General features: G+C 38.0%; 2 protein-coding genes across 5 annotated transcripts in view; one reads left to right on the top strand and one right to left on the bottom strand.

Annotated features, from left to right (window-relative positions):
• Positions 1 to 87: 87 nt before the first annotated feature.
• LOC116843185 (poly(A) RNA polymerase, mitochondrial) lies at positions 88 to 3,493 on the bottom strand. Of its 3 annotated transcripts, none has more exons than XM_032813375.1 (7): positions 3,294 to 3,493; positions 2,838 to 3,028; positions 2,517 to 2,741; positions 2,229 to 2,438; positions 1,934 to 2,148; positions 1,630 to 1,850; positions 88 to 1,506 (listed from the first exon to the last, which is right to left on the bottom strand). In XM_032813375.1, exons 1-7 carry the CDS (start codon positions 3,439 to 3,441, stop codon positions 959 to 961), a joined length of 1,758 nt encoding a protein of 585 aa, XP_032669266.1. In that variant the 5' UTR covers positions 3,442 to 3,493; the 3' UTR covers positions 88 to 958. The 3 variants fall into 3 exon arrangements, with proteins under 3 accessions (XP_032669266.1, XP_032669267.1, XP_032669269.1); XM_032813376.1 differs by having other exon boundaries at positions 88 to 1,503; XM_032813378.1 differs by lacking the exon at positions 3,294 to 3,493 and having other exon boundaries at positions 2,834 to 2,997.
• A 1,537-nt stretch (positions 3,494 to 5,030) lies between these two features.
• Positions 5,031 to 11,480, top strand: part of LOC116843082 — a 156,112-nt gene continuing 149,662 nt past the window's right edge. The window contains exons 1-3 of one of the 2 annotated variants that reach the window (XM_032813120.1): positions 5,031 to 5,173; positions 5,781 to 6,141; positions 6,600 to 6,904. The gene's annotated coding sequence lies outside the window, so the exon portion shown is untranslated. Of the gene's footprint in view, positions 5,174 to 5,780; positions 6,905 to 11,480 lie in introns of both variants that reach the window. The other variant, XM_032813119.1, reaches the window with a different exon arrangement.

Below are 11,480 nucleotides of genomic sequence, written 5' to 3'. Positions count from 1 at the left end.
AGAGAGAGAGAGAGAGAGAGAGAGAGAGAGAGAGAGAGAGAGAGAGAGAGAGAGAGAAAGAAAGAGATAGAAAGAGAGACGGGAGGCTTCACGAGAACGAAATGTTTAATTATAGCGGATGTACACTGTAAGTATGTGCATGTATGAGAAATGTCGAATATTGCTGGTATAGTAAAATATATATACAAGTTAATAAATGTCCTCGATTTACATGCACCGTATCTTCGTGTAACGCGCAAACGACGGGAGTATCTCATTGTTGATCTCTCTTGTTTGCGACGCGAGTACGACACACATACACACACACATACATATATATATACACACACGAATACGGTTTTCGTTATCTGTTTTGATTGGACGAATGTTACATGTACACGAGATCACGCGATTGGCGATATTTCACTTGTTGAATTTTACAAACAACGTGCGCGCGCGCGTCAACGCCGTAAATGTCAATGGACGAAACGGAGTAAACGAGAGAACGTTGATCACGATGTTCGAAAAATTTGCAGGGTTGATATAGCGGCAATAACGGTTTCCAATAAATCAATTTGACTGATTGCGATATTTTATAACTTATTTATACATCATGTGTACGTATAGTTATTTCCTACCTATATGTACAAGACACATGTCATAATACTACGGGTATAACTGTGTGGTAAAAATGCACGACTTTCTTTCTCATGTACAATGTTTCAGTAAAATCTTCAGTGAAGGAGCGTTCTCACTGATCTTGTCGAAAGTCACGTAGCAAAAAAAGCTAAAAACTAGCAAAATCGATGAAAATGTCTCTACTACTATGTACAGAAGACATAGAAATGTACAGACTACATTTCTGCTTTTTTTATCATATAAAGACCAGTCAATACCAAATCTGCTATAAGAAATTAATTAGAATTGTCCTTTACGGGAGTAAGGAAGTTTCGACGGAGATAAATTACGTTATTGTCATTTATTTTACATATGATACAGTTTCCTCTGTCTTCTCTACTGGTTGTGTGTTATCAATGCTAACAACTTTTTCCGAGGTTTCGTGGGAATGGTTTTCCGAGGAGTTACCTTTGACATTTCGACTTTCTACAATATTAAACTGTGAAAGATTTATCACTTCCGGTTGTTTAATTTTCAATAAACTCATAATACCCCAATTGTTGTATTGGAGTTTGTTCGCAGTTTCTAGCGTGAAGAGCGCATCGTGCGCTTTCTGTACTAGACGATTCAGTTCGAAGATGCTAACATTCTTGCTGACGTTCAACATTGTCTGAAGCGGATTGATAATGTGAAGCGGCGAAGACGTCGGTTTCCTGATCGGTATTCCCGTGCGTATACATATTCCTTTGGTGTAGAAATCATAAGTTGAATAATATTCGAAAAAACCGAACATAAGAGTCTCCAAGTCGTCGTGATTCAATTTGTTCTTATATTCATTTGGTAATTTGCGGATATCTCGCAGGAAGGTACAATCGATGCCGTCAGCTGTATAACGAGCGTCGCTGTCTGCTGTTAGAAAAAAAGAGAAGAGATCACTACGAGTCCGAGATTTGTCTTCACTTGAAACTCGTGATAGAGGAGGAATAAGTTGTCAATTGTGTAAACGCTGTAACATTCGCGCATCTCACTTACTCGCGTGTATTTTCAATATTCTTAACGATGGCAATATATTTTTTTGTTGCAAATAGAATAACACCAACAACGAGAGGGAGAAATTCGTTATCCATGCGCCTGGTATATCACACGTTATGTCTTGATTCCTCGCCCATTTACGTATCATAAGAACAAGCGGCCTAACCCGCCAATCTATCTCTCCATATAGATATAACAGCTCTGACATGTAGACGGCAGTTCTGCGAGAAAAACCGACATCAATGTCACGTGCGCTTTGTACTTGACAAGATACAAAAACATACGCGTACTTCAACCTTCTTACGTGTTTTCTGTGCACAAGTCACACTCAAGAAGATTGTATTCGAAGTTGAATTTGATGATGGGTACTCGAGCCTCCAAAATTTTTCGTACGTTTTCGACTCCGGGGATAAAGTGCCGCATGATGTTTGCAAGTACTGCCATAAATTCTTTTATTTCATGCTTTTGCTTACACTTCATATACTTTGAATGAAATACTAATCTGCTTCTAGGGTCATTCTGTAAACCGCAAAATTCATTAGTTTCTCATATGTGACGATAGCGAAAAAGTAAATAATGCAAATATATTAAATATTTACTTCCACAGTGTCGTCAGAAAAAAATACCAAGTCAAGATCACATGCTTTCCTACCAAAGCCATTTACAGACGAACCAAATGGCAGGATTCTCCTTCCATAAAATAATATAGACAAATTCTGTTCTAAATGATGCGCAGTATGAAATCTCAGTCTTGTTTCTAAATCAGTTAATTTCAGTGCCTCATAAAGTTGTGATATTTGCTCTGATATCTATGAAATATAAAATAGGTTAGTTTCATATAATACTCTAATTGAAATTTTAACCATATATCAAATTAATGATATTACCGATCTCGAATGATATAATTTGTGTGCGATATGCTCTATACTAGGAGACGAAACACCATTTTCTACAGTTAACATCTTCTGACTGTTTTGTTTAGAAATTTGGCCTTTACGAAACCACAGTACTGATGATTTACATGGAATTATTAAATTAGAACCTATAAAATTGGCATTTGACATAATTTCCTTTATTGATGCTTCGTCCTCAAATTCAACTAAGATATAATTCTGAAAGTAGACAATACATGATATTGTTGTAAACATTATCTAGACGAAAAATGGCGACTATCACTTATAAATAAAATATAAATATAACTCACATACATGTTCTTTATTTGTTTTATAGTGATACACATTTTGTATCATTCCAAACTGACTGCAATAATTTTGGAGATCTTCGTGAGAAGACAGGGAATCCACTTGTACTAATATACTTCGACATGCTTGATCTCTTCTGTTGGCAATTTCTATTTCGAAGGGCGTTTTTACACTAGTCGACGTTTTTGTCTTTTTATCTGTAAAAAAAATTTGTCTTTTTATCTGTAAAAAAAATTTTTGTCTTTTTATCTGTAAAAGAAATATCATTAAAAGACCATTATAGGTTATGTTCTCACGTGATAGACTGCGATATGAATGTACAAATGTAGACTTAAAGGGTATTAATTGGCAGATTATATTCAAAACGATTATTGCAAAACTAATAAGTTTCTCAGGAGAAGATTGTAGTGTTATTTGTAATTTTTTTTCAGTCGTGTACAAAATTAGGTTAGTTTTATTTACTTTGTTTGCTGAGCTTCTCAAATAAAATACTGGACGTCACCACAGTATGCTTGTTCGTTTTTAATTTTACTGCACTAGTTGCGAATTTGTTATAACAACGATTTAATAAAGAGAGCGTATTTAAGTTAACACGCACGAAGAGCGCCATTTTAAAGCTTGCGTACAACTCCGCTTAAGAGGATCTTGAAGCTGAAAACTTTACCGACAGAACACTGACATTTTTGTGCAAAGTTCATGTCGATTGGTTACACAGAATTACAAATGTTTTTACGCAATGAAAGTGCAAAATAAATAGGAACATTTATTGTGACGAAAACGAAGAAAAAAATTTTACATGTAAAATCTCAAGCTGTCAGTGTAATATTTGCCTAATCCAAAAGTTTCGCAGCTTGTATATACCGAAAGTGTGGATGCAAATAGAAAAATTTTGAAAAACATTGCTCTACCTTCGTATCTGCATTTGGAAGCTTAAGAATATCAGAAAAGTTTGTAGAAAGATTTCTACATATATGTGGTTAGGTTTTCCATTGAATATGGTAAAACAAAACAACACACATTCATGTAAGTTCTTTACATACAAGAAATACGAAAAGGATAGCGTGATTATGTTAGTGACGATCGTCTTATTATCGCCACTGTTCGAATTCGTCACCGACTCCAGCATCCTCTGAAGCATCTTCTACAATGGCAGTAGGAGTAGTAGTAAGAAATAAGCAGTAAGTAAATAGACTAATCACAATCGATTATTTTTGAAACGTGAGAATGGAATTGGTCAATTTGCTTACTGCTTATTTCTTACTACTACTCCTACTGCCATTGTAGAAGACGCTTTAAGGGACCTTTACATTGGAAGTAAGCAGTAAGAAGTAGGAAGTAAGAATAAAAATTGACCAATCATAGTTGATTATTCTTCTCACATTCGACTGTGGTTGGTTTCTTACTCTTACTTCCTACTTTTTGCTATTTACTTCCAATGTAGACGTCCCTTTAGTCCCGAGCCACAATAGGTGTAGTAAGCTTTAAGCTTTAAGAAATTGACCAATCACAGTCGATTATTCTCCTCAAATTTGATTGTGATTGGTCAATTTTTTAAGGCTTAAAGCTTACTACACCAATTGTGGATCGGGACTTAAGACCGTAGGCCTGTTCTTTGTAGCTAACTGCTAAACTGGTGCAATATATTGAAGTGAAACAAATATACGTTTTCTCACTTTAATTTATTGCATTAGTTAGCAGTGCAGCTACAAGAACAGGCCTCATATCAGACTATAGATTAGGATTGAGATTGAATTAAAATTTAGCCAATCAGAGCAAAATTCACTAAGCTCAAGTTTGGTGAACTTTGCTCTGATTGGCCAATTTTCAATTCAATCTCAATCTTAATCCGTATTCTGATACGGGCTTAACGAAGGATCACCTTTTTGAGTATAGTGTAGAAAAGTATAGATGAGTGCGCCATTCCCGCAATTTCGACGCGATTTTTCGGAGGACAAAGTTCCGAGATCGAGTGTGTTTTTAATTGCTGTGATCACTGCTAATACAACATACAACCATGTATAATTATTGACACCATTTTTCTGAAAAACAATTGATAAACAGCGGTGTGTACCGACGAGATAACAAAAAAGTTCTGACATTATTTACAGCGACACCGTTAGATGGTGCCAGGTATGTCGTCAGTCGATTTGATCGAATTTCGCGGATTGGTGATCCAAGGTGTGATTCCAGCTTTTTGTTCTTCGATAGGATCAAATTTGATCAACTCGTATCTGTTCATCAATGAGCAAGAATCCTTCTGACTTAACGTATCCTGAACGTGAGTTGCAATTGGAGCTACGGGAGGAAATGTCCATTTCGAGGTGTTTCAGCCGCGCGTCAAGGTAAGAAAGGATATTTTCTGCACCCTAAAGGGACCATCGCGACGATGATAGCGCGGCCAATTCAGACGATGACGTAAACTCGTTCCGTCTTCCTTCTCTACATCGCGTTCCTTCGTCCTCCCACTTCGTTCCCGCAGCATCTTTTCGCGTGACCGTAGCTGCGTGACGCCCGCTAATCGAACGAGAAAGAGAGGAACGCGACCTTCTCCCCTCCCTTTTCAGTCTCTCTCTCTTGTATACAATCATCTTGCCTTCATCTTCGTCTCGCCACGATCTGTCTTTGTCCCTCGTACACCGGCCGTGAGTGTTCCTTTCTTCCTCTCTTTCTTGCTGCTTTTTTTTCGCTCACGCAGCCTTTTCGCTGTCTCCTTTCTCCTCGTTCCCTTCGTCTCTCTCTTTTTCTTCCTTTGAAAAGCGGCTCGGAGAATTCCCCTCTCGTCCCGCCGCCCATCTCATCCACCGGTCGCGAACACCTTAGTCTCGCGCCGTCTCCTTTCCGCTCGAGATTTAAACCTAAGTTTAAGATCACCTCTCTCTCTCTCTCTCTCTCTCTGTTTTCTTTTTCTCTCTCGCGTCCTACGTAGCTGACTTTGCTTTCTCCTTCCAGCTCGCGACGTCTCCTTCGCGCGCCTAGTAGAATCCGGCCAATACGGTCGCGCGGTTCCCCCCACCCTTTGCGCGCGCAGCCCATGAGGAAGCACGAAGTGTGGCGAACTTCAGTCTCGAGCCTCGCGTAGATCGTAACGGACTCGCCTTCCGTGACGCGCTGTCCTTTCGCACTCGACCAGGCCCCATGGAGAACCGCGGGTCCGACAGCAGGTGTAGTGCAGTGTTCTAGTAAGAACGAGGAGTAAGAAGAGCGAACAAACGACCGCCTCGACGGACGAGAGGCGCAGGAAAGGACGAAAGGCATGCGACGTGAACACCTACGACTCGAACGGCACGGAAGGTTAGGCGGCAACATCACGGTATAGCAACATATATCCTCACGTATACACCCGCTTGTTTGCTCGACGCGACAGCTCGAGAACCGCGAACGAACTCGCTGTCGTCCATCACTTGCGATCGGAGCTAACGAGTCGAACGACGCCCTGCGAAATCGCCATTGCGGAACGCGCGAAAAGCGTTGCCGTTCGAAAAAGTCGCGACGTCCGGAACGCGCGTGCGCGCGCACGCGTCAGTTTCAGCTGGTCTGTCAAGTAGAGTCGCGCGCACAAGCGAGACAGAACGAACGACCGGTCGTCGCGATGGGTGTCGTGCGGATGGTGTCGTGCAGATGATGCGTCGAGCACACGCATGAACCCCGCTGAGCTCCGTCGGCCTCGCAAATTCGTTTGAGTTCCCGGAATTGTCAGGAAAGAGAGAGACAGGGAGAAGGAACACGGTAAAGAATTAACGCCCGATCTTTTGGGATGTCGACGTACAGGAGATGGACTTTGTGGCCGGCGAGGACGCGCTTTCGACACTTCGCCAAGACGCCGACGATCCATCGCAGCTGAGATCACCGATGATCGACCGGGACGATCGATCGTGTTGATCGCGGAACTTCCTTCGGTGAGTTGTGCGCCTCGCGACGCCACTTCGACATTTGAGCGGCACGAGTTGTCGGCGAGAACGAGTCTGTCAGCGACAGTCACAGAGGGGGAGAGTCTCGAGCTGCGTTTTCGGTGTCGTAACGACTCCGCGAGTAACCTGGAATTATCCCCGAGGGCTTCGGAAAAGGAGCAGCAGGTGAGAATCATTTACCGTAATTACTATTGTCGTTCTCCCGGAAGCGCGCGGATATATTTCCTGCATCAGAATGTCCGAGATGTCTATCTTTCAATTGCGTATCATCGCGCTTCTCGGAAGTTACAGGGAATAATAATGTTATGATAATGCTGTGAGAAATCACGGAGATGCGCTCCGTAATGCAAACGTTCGCGCAATTATCTCGCACGCTCGTCCGATTTGCATTCACGCGATGAACATTTCGCAACTGCGCGAGAATCGACGATGTTTAATTGATTATTCTCATCCGGGCGAAATATCCACTTAATTGTTTACTGTGTCGTCATACTGTGTTAACAATTGCGCTTGGTATATAAGTAATTAGTTAATATTAATCATTGCGCTAATTTAATCATCTAAACATCGTTCGCGGATAAATGGGAATTGGAAACGAGAGACGCGCGACGGTAACTAACAGCCGAACAGATAATGTCAACGTAGCCGCTTTAATAATGACGTTATGCAACGAAAACGAGCCCAAGGCTCCCTTCGTCCATTAGGCTCATCGCCGGCTTGTGGGCGATTCTTAACCAAATATGCTGGTATCAAGGCCCAAGTCGTTCGTACGGGGCCGCGTGGGTGGGAATGACATTTCGATGTCGGTTCTTACAAAAATGGAAAGTGATTCTAGAGCGAGGTTTATTAGTAATGCACGCTTTTACGACAAAGTATCGCACAAAAAAGTCTTGATAATCCAGGTAGAATTCTACATATAGAAAAAAAGACTACACACAGACAATCCAACTATTTTTTCGATAAAATTTTACGATATTCCTGTAAAAAGAATAAATTCTCTTTTTGAGTACATTATAATGAGTTTTTTTAAATTTGTGATGTGAGTATATTTTTGTCAGGAAAATATTCTTTTCTGTTGAGCCCAACTATTGCTTAAAGGAAGGAAAGTGAACTGAATAATCGTTTTTCTTAGCAATAGAATAATATTTTTCTCTGTGTGCAAGACCACTTTTTTGAGCGATCCATTTGACTTGTGCATTTAAAAGTAATCCGAATAGTTTATGGTTTTACAATATAGCAATTATTGTTGCAATTTTCAATGCGATTGGACGCACGCAAACGTAGGTATGCGCATTGAGGGGAAAATTACCTTAAAATCAATAAATATTTCTTTGATGGGTGCCATTAGCATAGATTTATTTAAATCTAAATTCTCTTTATTTAAACCAAATATTGTTTACTTAAATCAGGTAAACAACATTTGATTTAAATAAAGAGAATTTATATTTAAATAAATATATTAATAGCATTCATAAAAAAAAATATTTGTTGATTTTAAGATAATTTTTCCCTCAGTGCGGAATGCTAGGCGTTAAAGTCACCGCGAGTTTTCTCGCACTCCACGTTTCCACATGCGGGCGTCGAAATCGCAGGAAATTTTAACGCTCGCATGTAGAAGAAGTGAGAGGATGTCCGAGATATTTTTGTTTAAATAGAATAAACAATTTTTTTCATAAGAAATAACGGTGTTTTAGGAAAATATACATATTTGATCGCTTTGCCGAGCATGCTTTGCCGAGTTTGATCTTACTCTTGAATTTTTCTACTCGACATGGCTCGACTGCATATCAGCCGAAACCCTAAATCACCTCTGGCATAGGTGTTTTCGGCATCAAAATAATTACACGTTCGAAATACCCGATCTCCCTTGTATATAAGTCAAGGAAAACGTTCAGTAGTCGGCACTCTTGCTCGGATTTTATTAAATATTAAGGCGCGCGCGCGTATAGAGATTTTTTAATTACTTTTATATTCAAGTCTAATTATTTTTTTTTACTTTATACTAAATATTCAAGTCAATTATTTAGTTATTTTTTAATTTTCATATACTTTAATATTTAGAGTTAGATTTGCGTAAGAATACCGAACAGGTAGAGTGACGGTTACTATATATAGATTTTCGCTTGCACTCAGAGAAAAAATATGTAAAAATAAGAAATATTTATTCGATAAATATATTAGTTTACTTGTGCTAATATACATATTTTTACATTGAGAAAAAAAATGTTTAAAGTGGGAAAATATATTTTCCTAAAATACCGTTACTTTTTATGACAAAAATTGTTTATTTTATTTAAACAAAAGAATTTAGATTTAAGTAAATATTAGTACTGAATGAATATTTATTATTTTTCAAATATTTTTTTAGTGAAGTACAAATAATTCCTATAAACACTAATAAAAACTATAAACTCTCTTTTTCTATTAGCTACTAAGGCTCCTGGCTCTTCGCCATTGTCTGTCTTGTCAGAAACGAGAAAATGCATGCTAAAAATTCTTGCGAAATACGTTGAAATAAAAATATATATCCATAAAGTAACACTTGCAATTGATTAAACAAATTTGTAAGATATTCCGTGTACTCCCCTTTCGCTCTAACAATCAATAATTTGTCGTAAATTAACGTGAGATACAATTCATCTTCTTAATCTACTCACCTATTTCTATTCAGGTTAATTTACGACAAATTATCGATTATTAAAGCAAAAGAGAAATATTTTACAGATTTATTTAATCGATTGCAAGTGTCACTTTATAGATATATCTTTTTATTTCAATGTATTTCGTAAAAATTTTTAGCATGCATTTTCTAGCTTCTGGCGCCGTCAAAAAGAGATAGACAATGCGAGGGGCCAGGAGCCTTAAAGAAGTTTATGCCGGCGCTGTTCCAAGGGGGAGTAATTTACATAAAAATGAAGATATACAGGGTGTCCCGAACCTCCATGATGACCCTTGGTGAGAACGTAGAACGGGTTGAGGTGAGCAAGAAAGTCTGCGATATTCGCAATAATAGTCGAGATATTAATTAAAAAAGATTGGTGAATGATAATGCGCGATATGGTAGATGAGCTGCAATTGCACCGTCTGCCGTTGTATACTTGTACATTAAGTCAAACTGAATAAAAAAGTCCTCTACCATTTTGCAAATAACAACATAGATTTTTAGATATTAATTAAAGAAAATTTGTGCATTATGGTACATAATCACACTGAGAGAAAAAATAGTTGGAATAATTATAATCTCACTATATTTTATAGTTCGTTTTGGCCTCAAACATATATTTATAGTTCATCTAAACATGAAGATATAGTAGAATGAGCACAGATTTATAGTCACCATCTTATTACTCTATATATATGGTAAAGCACCTTTTGGAAATATAGTTACATGTACCTATATTTGCCAAATATTCCAATTGTATTGACTATATAAAATAGTTAATTTTTCTTATCATTCAATATTTGCCACCTTACCATATTTTTTAATTATAATTCTTGGTAAAAATTTTACAAGGGTCAAATTTTACAATTATACTACACTTATATTGTAAATATTACAAATATTATGGTAACATTTACTATAAAAATTATATTCCTAACTATAATATTTTTACTATGCCATTATAGTTCCAAATATCATCCATTTTTCTCTCAGTGCATGTAACAATTTTCTTTGATTAATATCTAAAAATATATGTTGTCATTTGCAAAATGGTAGAGGACTTTTTTGTTCAGTTTGACTTAATGTACAAGTATACAACGGTAGTTGTATACTTAATGTACAAGTACAGACGGCGCAATTGCAGCTCATCTATCATATCGTGCGTTATCATTCACCAATCTTTTTTAATTAATATCTCGACTATTATTGCGAATATCACAAAATGGTATAGGACTTTTGTGTTCATCTCAATCCGCTCTACGTCCTCACGAGAGATTGTGAAGGTGATACGGGACACCCTGTATAATACGTAAATGTTTTATTCATTTTTAAATATTTTGTTAATAATAACAAATATATTGCATCGTGCGGTTATCACAAAATATTTCTTTATCCGTAATTGCATACGTGTGTAAAACGAGAGGGACCTGTCCCTGGCCGCGATCGCTGGTGGTATCCACGGCGCGAACCTGACGCGACCCACCGTGAGGAGGAAGGTGGAAGCTGCCGCGAGACCTAGGCGATCCCAGCGATCTCGTGAATAACGATGGATGAGATCGCGATAGATCGGTGTGGCGCCAGTCGTACGTCGGGAAGGGTGCGCAAAAATGGCGGCCGCGGCGTAACGCTCATAACCGCGTCCACCACACTGAGAGAAAAATGTATGATATTTGGAATTATAATGGCATAGTAAAAGATTATAGTTAGGAAGATAATTTTTATAGTAAATTTCAGCATAATGTTTGTAATATTTAGAATATAAGCATAGTATAACTGACCCAGGTAAAACTTTTACCAAGAATTGAAATAATCATTTAAAATAAAAAATATAGTAAGGTAGCAAATATTGAATGGTAAGAGAAATTAACTATTTTATATAGTCAATACAATTGGAATATTTGGCAAATATAGGTACATGTAACTATATTCCCAAAAGATGCTTTACCATATACAGGGTGTCTCAACTCTGCTTCGGGCATTTTGTGGGGACGTAGAACAGGTTGAGGTGAACACAAAAGTCCTATATCGTTTTGCGATATTCGCAATAATTATCGAGATATTAATTGTAGAAAATTTATG

This window comes from Odontomachus brunneus, unplaced genomic scaffold (assembly GCF_010583005.1).
Source record: "Odontomachus brunneus isolate Ranch 3 - 2012 unplaced genomic scaffold, Obru_v1 Obru_scaffold_030, whole genome shotgun sequence".
In the NCBI taxonomy this organism is placed as follows: Eukaryota; Metazoa; Arthropoda; class Insecta; order Hymenoptera; family Formicidae; genus Odontomachus; species Odontomachus brunneus.
Note: the sequence above shows the minus strand (reverse complement) of the source record. Positions and strands in the feature narration are given on the sequence as shown.